Source organism: Delphinapterus leucas, chromosome 19 (genome assembly GCF_059928025.1).
Source record: "Delphinapterus leucas isolate spDelLeu-1000000601 "Yukka" chromosome 19, BTC_Dleu_Yukka2, whole genome shotgun sequence".
NCBI lineage: Eukaryota > Metazoa > Chordata > Mammalia > Artiodactyla > Monodontidae > Delphinapterus > Delphinapterus leucas.
In genome coordinates, this window is record NC_143147.1 from 25,460,832 (window position 1) to 25,473,856 (window position 13,025).

Here is a 13,025-nt window from a genome sequence, read left to right on the forward strand (position 1 = left end):
CGGGGGGCCCGGCCGCGGGAGCGCCCCCGCCTGCGTCCCGGAGCCGCAGCCTCAGGTGGGTGAGCCCGGCGCGCCGCGGAGCTGGGGACCGGGGCTCTCCGCGGGCCGCCCCCCGCCAGCCGCTTTGGAGCCGGGTGCGCGGGACGGGCGGGGGTGCGGGAGAGGAGGGGGAGGGGAGCCCGGCGCCCGCGAGGGGGAAAGGCGGAGCTGCGCGCCCCGGAGCCATCGAGCCCCGCGTGGCGTGAGCCGGGGCGCGTGGGGGTCCCTCCCTAGGTCCTGGGTATGGCGTGGGTGTTCTGGGTGGCCGCGCAGGGTGAAGGAGGGGGGTCTTGGGTCTGTTTTATCCTTGCGGATTTAGAACCCGCTAGAGGGAAACAGAAAAACTCATCCTGAAACTCACAGAGGAGAATACACAAAGAAAAAAGAAAACACACGAAGAAACACTCGTACAGACCGATCACGGAGGGAGACAGCAACAACTCACAGAAAAGCTCCTACACACTCAGGGAAACACACCCGAAACGCACAGGAAGACAGGAAACAAAGCGGGTGGTCTTGGAGACCTGGGGCAGGGGGAGGGGGAGGGGAAGGGAAACACCGAGAAAGCAAGAGAGGAGGGGAGGGGGAAAAGAGAAGGAGGGGTGGAGAGGAAAGCTGAGACAGGGAAAAATGAAGAGAGTGAGAAGTGAGAGAAGGAGGAAAGACAAAGGGCTAAAGGAGGTAGTCCTTTAGGAGGGATAGTATAGAGAAACACATCTAGAGAAATGACGCAGGATTCCCCCCCCCCAAACACAGAGATGCAGAGATGAAAAAGGTAGATCCCAGCCTTCTTACCCTTGTGGGCAAGTGAACATCACGTGGGAGAGCAGCTCTGTGAGTCCTCTGAGAAGGCTTCCTTGGCACTTTGTGCCAGTGAAGTCCCCCTGGAAAACTCCTACTCATCCTTCAAAACCCAGCTCAAGCATCACCTGCCCTGGGAGGAAAGCTTTCCTAGACAGTGGCATGTAAGCACTGGCACTCTGTTTTCTGTGTACTTCTGCATGTGACACAGGCACACGGAGTTGAAATGGTTTGTCTGTCTGCCTCTCCCCCCAGCTCCACAGGTTTTGGGGCCCATGTCTTACTTATCTCCGATCTCCAGAATCCAGTCCAGTGCTTGGTGCATAGTAAATGAACAATAAATACTTATTGAATGATGATCAGGAGCATTTGGACCCTCCAAGACATAGAACATAGCATTAAATCCAAACAGAGAAGATGTACTGTCCTGGAGTCAGAATTCTAGGTCAAAGCACCCTTTTTTGCAGGTGGAAAAATAAAAGCCCAGAGAGGAGAGAAGACTTGCTCAAAAGGACACAAGTAGGAGACCTGCAATGAAATAACATTGTGAATACATGCTTCCCTGAGATGCCATTGTTCCTCTAGCTTATGAGTTTAAGATAGGTGTGAAAGAAAGACCTAAATGAAAACAGGCAGTGAATAGGCAACAAACACTTTAATACCAGTTGTAAGTTTCCAACACTGAAACTCACAATCGAAACTTTCCCCAGAATTTTTAGAATCCTCTTTCCTCCTTAGAAAGGACAAGGGAGCTGAACGTCCATCTCAGTTTGAGTGGATGGCTTTCTGCTTCCTGACTACGTAAACTTGGACAAATTACGTAACCTCTCTGGACCTCAGTTTTCTCAACTGTAAAATGGGGATACTGCTACCCACCTCATAGGATCGTTAGAAGAGTGAACACATACCAAGTGCCTGGCACAGAGTAGACCCTCAGGAACTACAGTCCCACCCTTCTTCTTAGGTGGGTGTTCTTTCATGCGCCTGGGGCAGATGTGAAAACAACAGTGCTAGTGGCAATGTTTCCTTTTGTTCCAGGTTGAAAAGGCCATCCCCGTTTAATTGGGGAGCAAACACTTTTAGTAAAGGAAAAGATCAAATTTGGGGCATGGGTCTTGATTCTGTTCAGGCCCTCAGGTCTCTCCAGGTGACTTCGGGGGACCTAGCTGCCCTCCCCGTCAACCCGCCAACGGGGAGGACCCCACCACCACACTACTTAGCGTTGCTTCTTTACCCGGCTGCTCTGCCCTTGTGTCTTTCCAGCTTCAGCCCATGCGGGGGATTGACCGGGACTGAGGGAGCCACCTGGAAGCATGGAGACCGTGGTGATTGTTGCCATAGGTGTGCTGGCCACCATCTTTCTGGCCTCATTTGCAGCCTTGGTGGTGGTTTGCAGGCAGCGCTACTGCCGGCCTCGAGATCTCCTGCAGCGCTATGATTCCAAGTGAGTGGCCCAGGGAGGGGAAGGAGGAGAGAGGGGCTGTGCCCTGGGGCCCCGACAAAAGAAAAAGAAGTTTGGTGCTGGGCAACTGTCGTTCAGCTTTTTACCTCTAAAATGGTACCCAAAGGCTGTCCTCCCTGTAAAGACCTCAGAGCTTAATAATGGTCCTCAAGCTCCCCCAACATGCTGAGCCGCCTCGGACTCTGTCTCTGAACATGTTCACCTAGCACAAATCTCTCCCAAACTGGCCACCTCACTTAGCATTTGGACAGGCCAAATCCCTTTCCAGCCAAACTCATAGGAACAGAAATCCAATGCCCACATTCCAGCCACACATCTAAGCAACAGACACTTGGGGCTGCGAAACCCCAGCATAGGATCGCCTCTCTCTCTGCTCGGATTTCTTCATGAGAAACATACTTTTAAGCAAGATGCCGTTTTCAGTTTAGGGATAGTTTAATGGATAGATCCCAAGGGACCCTGGCCACTAAACCCTTAGTTTCTCTTACCCCTCTATCTGAATCCTATCATCATCTCTGCTGAGTGGTTAATAATTAGTCAGTGCCCATTTGTATGACCCAGGAAAGCTCTGCTGTGGCGTCGCATGTTTTCAAGAACCCTGTTGTAAAGTAGGAGGTATTTTTACTTCACCCGCTTCTCTAGTATAACTTGGAGGGGATGGGGCCGTGCCGGTGGACCAAGGTCGCTCCCAGGAGTTGATTCTGCAGAACAGGTCAGTTTGAGTAATAGGAACTTCAGCTTTTCCATTAAAGGTAGGTGTGAAGGGCGAATAAGTTACAAACGGATATGATTTTGTCCCACAGGAGCAGCCCTGTCGAGTACATCTCTGTAATTCTTGTGGTCGTAGCCCTGTCTTTCTCTTAATGGCGCATCTTGTTCTGTATCACTTTTCTTGTGTTTTCGTGCCTCTACTTCCTTGACTCACTGTCTAGCCATGTGCCCTGCCCACAGTGCAGTCCCACTAGCCTCAGGTTTGGCTCCAGGGCAAGTCCCTGCTTTAACTTACTCCCTCCCTTTATCCTTTCGGGCGGATATGTGGGCCTCGATGAGGAGAGTCGTCGGCAGCGGTCGTCCATCTTGAAACCACTTAGCTGGGCTTTCCTTCCAGGCCCATTGTGGACCTCATCGGCGCCATGGAGACCCAGTCTGAGCCCTCAGAGCTAGAACTGGACGATGTCGTCATCACCAACCCCCACATCGAGGCCATTCTGGAGAACGAAGACTGGATTGAAGATGCCTCGTAAGGCCTTGGGGACCATTTGCTTTCCTGCAGCTGCCTGGGGAGGACGACCCAGGCTCCCGGGTGCCCTCACGTGGCCTCCTTTTCCAGAGCCCTTGACTGAGTGCCCAGGAGCGCTGTCACTGCACCAAGGAGCACTGTGTCATTTGCCGCTCTTTCCCCTGCCTTCACTGTGGAGGGAACTTAGAATATGACACCACAGTGTTTGTCCTTGCTCTCCCCATTTCGTAGACCTGAACACTGAGGCCCATAGATGTGAGGCAGAGTTATTCTAAAGTCACCCTGATGTGCTTGGGTTATCCTTGGGGCGCCTGTGAATTTGACCCTCAGGCTCCAGGGATGCTGCCTTTGTCTCCGGTGTCTCCCTCGGAGATCCCTCCACCCACCAGGAGATGCTGTAGCTTGAGAAGAGTGTGCCGCTCCCTTTCCTGTCACTCAGCCGTTCATTCACTGGGCAATGTTTACAGGTGTGATGTGCGGGCTCTGGGCCAGGCGCTGCAGCTATGGAACTGGCAGTGGAGGCAGAATTCTACTAAAATACAATATTTCAGAAATGATGGAGGGGGGTCTCTGTGCGCGGTGCAGTGGACACGCGGAGGAGGTGGCGTCTAGAGCTGCCTGGCCAGAGGTGGGGCTGGATTTCGTGAAGGCTTTCCCAGAGTGGGTGCCTTTTGTCCTGGGTCCTTCTCTGGCCGCACCGTGCGGCGTGCAGAACTTCCCCCACCAGGGGTCGAACTCGTGCCCCCTGCAGTGGAAGTGCGGAGTCTTAACCACCGGCCCGCCCAGGCTGAGGATACCGGGAAGGATTCCCTGGGTGGAGGAAACAGTCTCAGAAGCTCAGAGCTCTAAAACAGCATGGTTGGGTGCGGGAGAGGAAAGGGAAAGATGGGACAGAAGGTGCCTCCTGGTTTAGCTCCTGGGCTTGTTCGTTTAATCGCTGGGACACCCCTGTTCTCAGGTGGTGTCCAGCTGTGCCCGCTGGTCAGAACTGGATGAAGCACGGAGGTGGTGGCTGGAGGGAGGTGGGCCTGTACTGACAAATGCTTCTTGTCTCCCCAGGGGTCTCATGTCCCACTGCATTGCCATCTTGAAGGTAATACTCTGCGGTTTCCCCAGGAGGATAAGGGGTGCTCACCAAAGCATCCGTGTCCACAGACTGTCCGAGGGGAAGGAACTTTGGGAAGAGCGCTGACCTGTGCAGGAGGCCCTTTTGTAACATGCCTGACAGTTGGAGTTTCTACTGTTCATTTCTGCTGCCCCTGGATGGCCTGTCCTGCTTTAGGATTCTCAAGGCCCTTTCCACCTGGTCCTCATACAGGCAGTCACTAACCGCATTTTCACTGACCGCGGAGAAAGCTGTGTGCAGAATAGGGACTGTGTTTAGGGGGAGGCGGGGCTTCTCAGCTTCTCCTGGGCACTTTCTTTCATGAACAGAGAGCTCAGCCCTCGACAGCAAGTTGAGTTCTGTATTGGGGCTTCTGCAGTTACTAGAAAGTTCACCAGCCCTCTTTGACTGTGACAGTAGTCAGCCAAACGGGACAGTCAGTGTTAAAAAAAAGCCAAACCGTGAGTACTTCAACTTGAAGGCAGACTTTTTTCTTCTAATGCCTGCAGCCTCCAGGACAGGGTGGAGAGTTGCATCCAATTTGCATTTGGGGAAATTTTTATAGTTTGGGGTGATTTTTATAGTTTTGGCATTTGGTTTTCAATTCTTGCCTGACGCTCTCCTACTTAATAGGATAATAATAATATTGAAATGTTTGGCCAATGGCAAATATCATTCATTTCAGTAACCTGGCGAAGCACACATTTCTGTTTCTGTCTAGCAATTATTCAAGATTTCAAAAAAGACAGCTTTAAGTGTCATTCAGTACAAAATATTAAAAAGTCTTTCATCCCACCTCTCCTTCAGCTGTTCTCTTGGGGGACAAAGAAGAGCCTGGTGGGACATTGTTGTCCCAGAGTCCAGGCTTATTATTGAATCCCAAGAATCTCTTGGGGGTATAGATGTGGTTATAGATGGAGATACATGGGTCTAATGTCTAGAACAATGACACCATATTACACCCCCCTTCTCCCAACCAGGATGTGTCCTGGCTCTGGGTTTTGTCCCCTGCCCTTGCCTATTGGAGGAGGGGGAATGAATGACAGCTGAGGTGTGGGTTAAATCAGCCAGAAGGTGTCTTATTGGCTTGGACTCAGTGGTCCATCCTGAGATCCTTAGATCAAAGGAGAGCCTCTCATCTTCCTCTTGGGATCCCGAGGCCCTTTTGCTTGGCCACATGCCCTTGAATCCCTGTGATGGGGCCTCGAGGGAAGGGCCTGGGCTCTCTCCTTGGTGGGCTGTTGGGCTTCTTTCTGCCTCTCTTTTCCAGCCCCAAGTATAAGGCAAGTGATGGAACTTCTTTGCCAGGGCCTGAAGCACATCCAGGTTCTGACATCGGGGAGGTGCGAAAGTGGGGAGCAAAGCTTTGGGGGCGGCCAGCATTGTTGGTGGACGATGAAAGAGGCCACGTGTCCTAGTCTTGCTGTTTTCCTGCTTTTTTTCCAAGGCCCTTTTATCATCATCTTGACAAACCTGGGAAAATGTTACCCTAGAAAAGTGCTGAAATAAGTTCCACTTTTGGAGGATGTGCTTAAAGGGAACAGTTGCCCTTTGTCCATCCATAGTTCTGAGGGTGCCCATGGCAATCTTTATCGCTTTGGAAGACGAAGCCAGGAGGTGAAGGAATCGAGAGAGAAAATAGGTTTTTGCCCTTAAGTGAGAAGGTGAAATTAGAGCACATGATTTTTCTTAGACAGATTATTTCAGCTCAGACTTCTCTAAGCCGAAACCCTGACCCTGATCTGAGGTTCCCACCCCTCCCTCCTCACCCGGCCGTATCCTGGGGTTTGCCTCTTCCATCCCATTTCCTCTCATCTCTGTGTACTTTTCACTTCAATCTGTCCGTTAGGTTAGGGGGCTCAGCTGTGAGATGGGGGGCGTGTTTGGCTTTGTGGGGTTGGCAGAAGCCCTCGGGGGAGCTGGGTCCCTCCTGATCACCTCTCTCCTCCCTGCTGTGGTAGATTTGTCACACTCTCACGGAAAAACTTGTTGCCATGACAATGGGCTCGGGGGCCAAGATGAAGACCTCAGCCAGTGTCAGTGACATCATCGTGGTGGCCAAGCGGATCAGCCCCAGGTGAGGTCCCCATACTCCTCGGGGGAGGGGGAGGGGGAGGGGAGGGGCCAGCAGCTGAGATGGGGGAAAGACCAGGCTCTCCTGAGACACTCCAGGGGCAACTTGAGTGGTTTATGTCCTACACATTCCCAGGGCACCCAGGAGGGTTTAGACGCTGGGAGGCTTTCAGGCTAAGGCAGTGTCAAACGGCTCCCCTCCCCTCCAGAGTGCCTCCTCCTGTAGGCTTTTTGGGAAATGCCAGCATATGACTAGTGCTGACTGGCTCCTTCTTCCTCGGTCCCATGCCAGCCGGGGCTGCTTTCCTTCCTTTTGCCACACCTTCTTCCTGGGATCCGGGCCAGCAAGCACATTTCCCACTGGTGCCCACACCCCTGTGTGCAGTGACCTCCTCCTGGCTGGCGTCTGTACTGTAGACCAGCTCCTTGTCTCTGTGCTGTCACCCCCGGCCCCATCCAGGGCCCAGCCAGCAGCCTCCAGGACCGGGTGGGAGGTGAAGAGATCATTCAGATCTCCCAAATTCCAGGCTGTCTGCAGAATACCACGTGGGAGGCAAGCAGCAGGATTGTAGTCAACAGCTCCACCCCCTCATTTGGGCTCGATCTTGTGAAGAAAATAAAGCCCTTCTCTTAGAGGGAAGGGTGGTGCTAAGTTGGTGCTGCCATCTGGTGGCTGGCACGTGGATGTGCCTGAGTTGGGAGTTTTTCCGAGTTGAGGATGTTTTTTTTATCAGCCTCGGAAGTTCCAGGGGTCCTCGCTTTCCACGTTGCCGTGGCCTCGGGTAGATCACGAGGAACCAGCCCTTGGAGGGAACATGAAAGAGTTGGTACACTTGAACTCTGTCCAGGGAGTTCAGTGAGTTGAGAACGTGGGAGGGAGATAATCCCGAAGAGTTCTTGGCTTTCTCTGGAGCTGCCCCAGGTGGGTGTGGCTACTTGAGTGGCATCAGCCTAGGTGGGCCCTTGGCCTGCAGACCCTCCGACCCAGGCTCTGGGCAGGCAGGCACCAGACCTTCCTCTGGCCTCCCGTGATTGGTAGAGGCTGCATTGCTCATATCTGCTGGACCTTCCTCATGCTTCTTGTTACTTCTGAGAGCCATCCCAGGGGCCAGACGAATTCACGTGACCCCAGGTTACAAGGCAGCATCGCCAGGAGGGCTCGGAGGAGGAAAGAGATTGAGATTTCTGAGTCCCAGTGAAGTCCTGGGTGGTCAGGATTAGCAGTGGTGCTAGAGACAGGGTGTGGCATCGCTCAGAGGGCAGACCTCACCTGGTGCTCACTGGCCCGTCCTACAGAGCACCTTGGATTGCTTCCAGAATGATCCCTGCCATAAATCAATCAGGGGCCTTGCTTTCTCTTTTTGCCCTCACACTTTCTCCTTCGGCGTTTTTTGTCTCCACTGTTTTTCTTGCTCCATCTGTTTCATATAGTGTGTTGATAGCATGTTAGTTTCAAGAAGAGTGGCTTCAGCTGCAGGGCAGAGAAAGGGGCCGGCTAAGATGGGCACTGAGTGACCACACCTCTGTACTTCCACACCAGCCCCTCAGTCCCAAGACAAGGACTTTCAAGGGCATCTGTTTTCAAGTGCCTTTGGGAATCAAACAATACATGGTTATTTTTTGCTTCTTGACTATCGGGTGGTCCAAGAGCAAGGATTTGGATGAAAACCTGGAACCATGTAAATGAGAATGAGTAGTAGCTCCTTCTAGAATCTGATTAAAAGAAAATTAACCATGAACTGTACCGTGTGCTAAAAGAAATCCAATGGAGTAGTTTGAACTCGAATTAAACTTGGAGGTTTTTTTTAGTGTTCTATATAACTACCTTTAACCATTTTTTAAAAATTAAATGTAAAAGTAATAAACACTTGTAAAAGTTAAAACACTGCAGAAATAGAGTATCTGAAAAGTGAAGGACCCCCTAATTCCACCCCATCCTAATTCCGGGAGGTAATCACTGTTGACTGGTGAGTATTCCTCCAGACTACCCCTGCCCACTGCATTTCACAGCTTTTGTTTATTCATTTTTCTGCAAATGAGGTCAATCAGACTTTACATATTGTTTGGCAATATGCTATTTTAATGTAGTAGTATATCTTTTTTTTTTTAAAATAAATTTATTTATTTATTTTTGACTGCATTGGGTCTTCGTTGCTGTGCGCGGGATTTCTCTAGTTGCAGTGAGCCGGGGTTACTCTTCGTTGTGGTGCGAGGGCTTCTCATTGCAGTGGCTTCTCTTGTTGCGGAGCATGGACTCTAGGTGTGCGGGCTTCAGTAGCTGTGGCACGCGGGCTCAGTAGTTGTGGCACATGGGCTTAGTTGCTCTGCGACACGTGGGATCTTCCCGGACCAGGGCTCGAACCCGTGTCCCCTGCATTGGGAGGCGGATTCTTAACCACTGCGCCACCAGGGAAGTCCAAATATAGTCGTATATCTTGAATATCATTCCAGATGTGGGAACTTGTACTTTTTAGACCATTGGAGCTTAAACAAAGCCAGAAGAAATATTCTCTAAACTGAATCTTAAGTCTTTCTGTTTAAGTCCCTGTCTGAGAATGCAGTTAAAGTCCCTAAAGACTGGGTCTGGAATATCAAAAGAGAAGCATAGGGATAAGGAAAGAAAGGAAGGAGAAAAGGCCATAAGAAGAGCAAAATACTGAAAACCTTTTGCCTCCCCCCAGAGTGGACGATGTTGTGAAGTCAATGTACCCCCCATTGGACCCGAAGCTCCTGGATGCCCGGTGAGAGGGGTGGAGTGGGCGAGTGTCTTTTCATGGTGGAGGCTCCCCGTGTTATCAGATCTGTGAGGTCGGCTCTTCGGGTTGTGGAGGAGAGAGCTGTGTTGGTGGGTTCCCAAGGCTGCCTGGGCTTTGGGTAATGGTCAGCCAACCAGCGAACGAAGCCTGGCTGGATGCTGGACGCCAGGGCTCTTCCTGAAACCCCAGAGGAGGAAGAGCCAGTCTTAAATTTTGAATTTTTGTGATTAAATGTCCACCCAGGCCAAGTCCTATCTGCACCTTCCCTCCCTCCCACTTCCCCCATAGCTCTCTCTGCTCTTTGGGTGCCGGAAGCAGACATGCCTCAGCTGTGAGTGCCGCCCAGTGGGTTGCTGGTATGGCTGGTGGGCAGGAAATGAGAATGCAAGTGACAGGTCAGCTAAAGCTGTGCTCACCTTCCACAGGATGTACCTAGGAACCCCTGTCTCATGATCCTCCCCTAATACGCAGAGTGTACTTAGGCTTTTGAGATTGTTATGTTCCTCTACCAGTTATAAACCCACTTACAAAAAAAAATGTTCCTTTGTCTCTCAGATTTATATGACTGTTTCACAGGCCCACTGTGTGATAATTGCCAGACAGGCTGTGGGTCACGGCAACTCAGTTGGTCTCTCCACCCCACTCCTATTACTGCCCAGCTGTGTTCACGGGCTAGTCATCTGTCATGCATTCCCAAATGCGCTGTGCACACTCGCTATATAGAAGATATTCTGTACTGAATCTTTCAATACTGAAAAAAAAAAAAGCCTCCTCCTCAATTTAGTTTGCAATTAAATGTTTTAGGATGTGGTAAACCAGCCCTGGGCCTCATTGATTCAGAATCATTAAGTGATGCTCAAGGTGGGGTATGAATATCCTGTCTTCAAGGGGGCAGCAGCTGGGGATGTGCTTATCCAATTGACTAGATCCAGATTGTCCCACAAAACCCTCTTCTGGGAGGTGTTAATGGATGTGTTGCAGAAAGTGGGTTCCCAGTGTTAAATAAGTTAGTGAGACTCAGAGTATTACATTCTCCCCTTAGAGATTTATCATGTGCATCATCTGAGAAGGGCTTCAGTTACCTTTGTTTAACCCAGATGTTCCCAACTTTCTTTGAGCATCGAACCCTCTTTAAATTACATACTCAGCAACCTCCTAAGGAAGGGACTCCAGCTTGGGGAACACCAGTCTAGACTCTATCCCTTTGGGCTTTGGGGCAAAGTCCCTTAGATCCTTCGGAACCTGATCCTGTTGTTTTTTCTAGGACAACTGCCCTGCTCCTGTCTGTCAGTCATCTGGTGCTGGTGACCAGGAATGCCTGCCACCTGACCGGGGGCCTGGATTGGATTGACCAGTCGCTGTCAGCTGCCGAGGAGCACTTGGAAGTCCTTCGAGAAGCAGCCCTGGCTTCAGAGCCAGATAAAGGTCTCCCAGGCCCTGAAGGCTTCCTGCAGGAGCAGTCGGCCATTTAGTGCCTACCAGCCAGCAGCTGGTCACGGGGCCAGCCTGCTGCCATGGCTGGGTGGCTCATCTGTGCCTTCTACTTCTTCCTGTAGAGTTAGTTGTTCTCCACGGCTGGGGAGTCCAGCTGTGTGTGTGTAGTAAAGCAGTCGATGCCTCTGTTGTAGTTACAAGTGGTGGCTGGTGAGTGGCAGTCTAATCCCACAGTTAGGGGAGATGACAGTCACCATCTGTACAGCAGAGCTTTGAAAACTGGAGGACTGTAAGCTTTATTTAGCTCACCTAGTGTTTTCAAGAAAATCCAGCCACCATCTAAGAATCAGGAGGTTTCACATTAAATCAGAATGTCTGGTTTCTCTCGAACAATCAGAAGTTGAGGCAACTCTCATTTGCATTTTCCACAGAGGACAATCAATTGGAACTACCTAGGAGTTGCCTCTCTTGACAATACTTGTACTCTCTCACCTGGCCTGTTTCATTTATTTGTATTATCTGCCCAGTCCCTGAGGCATCTGGGTCCCTCCTTCTCTTTACAGGTTTGGGTTTGAAGGTGAGCAACGTAGAGTTGATCATTCCCTTTTTATCATTATGCCTGCAATTTTACCTAGCTACCACTAGGTGGAGAGTAAACGTATACTTAGCTTTCCCTCAATTGTGTGATTGTGTAGTCAAATTCCGATGCACGGTGTGTGGTGGGACGTATTTGTCTGAGGACTGAGGGTGGAAGGAGAGAGGCTAAGAATCCCAAGGATGCCTTGTGGGTATGACTCAAAATAAGATATTCAGAGACCCTCCAGAGTTCAGGCAGAGGTGAAGATACCACCATGAAGTATTGTTTCCACACTACCAATGACATCCATGAAAGATGGGTCCCCTTTCTTTTGGTATCTGCTTGTTTGGCAAGTACTGAAAGATGAGGGGCATTTTTATGACTTGAGACCTTTGGGGGACCCAGAATCACAATTGTATAATCCAGACTGCATCCAAATTCTATAATTTCCATCACAAGCATATAGCAACACCTGAAATACTTTTTTTCCTCCCAGGATCTCAGAGCCAACCTCATTCTTGGGAGAGGGCCCTGGCTTGGGGGCTGCCTTCGTTCATATCCTAAGCTGTTAAGCATGTTTGGAGCTCCATGTCTGTTCCCATTTCATTTTCTGTGTCCTAATTCAAGTCAGCAAATCCCTCAGCCTGATTCTAGAGAACCAGGAACCCATATTCCCAAGTCCATGATTGGGGCCTTGTTTGTCATTGAGATGTGTCATCCATCCAATTTCATTCTCTCCTGAAAAGCAAGATGCTTCTCTCCAGCACAGTGCACACCAATTCCCACTTGGGGAGGTGGAGTCAGGAGAGGGAAGCTGGGGCTCAACTCTCATGGAAGCATAGAGGGATTCCTGAGGACAGGGGAGACACCTTACTGGATTGTCCACTCCCATCAGCCCTGAACACATGCTAGGTAACTTCCCTGTCCTGCTGGTGAGCTGTGAATGGGCAGTGTCCACAGAGTCACTGTGACTTTTCTATCTGTGGCCTCCACCAATAGATATCCAGAGTCCTCCTGTTTTTGTCTTTTCCCCTCCCTTTCAATACCTGCTTTCATAAGCAGACTGGAAACCACCATGCTAAGGTTGCAGTGGCTGCCATGGTTGTCAGTGTCCCTGCATTTTAACCTGGACCAGAGCCCTAAGCCAGAGAGAGCCCTTAATCTCTCAAATACCATCTACAAGGTGTGGGGTTAGAGGTGGAGAAGTTTCCCAGCACCACCTCGCATCTCTGAACCCTGGCAAGTCCTGGCCCACCTACTTCCTCAAGCTCTGAGATGCTGCCCTTTTAGTAGTGAGAAGAGGTGGCTGAAGACCTTGGAAGTGTCTGCTAGGCTGCAAGATCTCTGATTCCACTGCTGTGTAGCCTTTCTTTTGTTTCCAGTGCAGGACAAATAAGAAGTCTCTGGATCAGGCTGGTGTTGGTGACTGATGGTTGAGGTGGAAGCACTGTCTTTGGGGTGGGACTCTTCTAGCCCTTTGGGAGTTGGCTGAACTTGCCTCCTCATTTGGGAGGGACTGGTTGGCAAGCACTGGGGGT

The 13,025-nt window shown here is 50.8% G+C and overlaps 1 protein-coding gene across 1 annotated transcript; it reads left to right on the plus strand.

The window, feature by feature from the left end:
• The first annotated feature begins 1,942 nt into the window (after positions 1-1,942).
• TMEM98 (transmembrane protein 98) lies at positions 1,943-12,824 on the plus strand. Its single transcript, XM_089900797.1, has 6 exons — positions 1,943-2,284; positions 3,411-3,542; positions 4,602-4,635; positions 6,609-6,724; positions 9,402-9,461; positions 10,741-12,824. The coding sequence occupies exons 1-6, from the start codon at positions 2,154-2,156 to the stop codon at positions 10,946-10,948; spliced, it is 681 nt and encodes a 226-aa protein (XP_089756923.1). The 5' UTR covers positions 1,943-2,153; the 3' UTR covers positions 10,949-12,824.
• Positions 12,825-13,025: the final 201 nt, after the last annotated feature.

Excerpts from the sequence above, each read along its gene's own strand:
- TMEM98 (XM_089900797.1), top strand. The coding sequence starts at position 2,154 with ATGGAGACCGTGGTGATTGTTGCCATAGGTGTGCTGGCCACCATCTTT. Across the intron at positions 2,285-3,410 it reads CTGCAGCGCTATGATTCCAA|GCCCATTGTGGACCTCATCG; the intron begins GTGAGTGGCCCA and ends CTTTCCTTCCAG. Across the intron at positions 3,543-4,601 it reads GACTGGATTGAAGATGCCTC|GGGTCTCATGTCCCACTGCA; the intron begins GTAAGGCCTTGG and ends TTGTCTCCCCAG.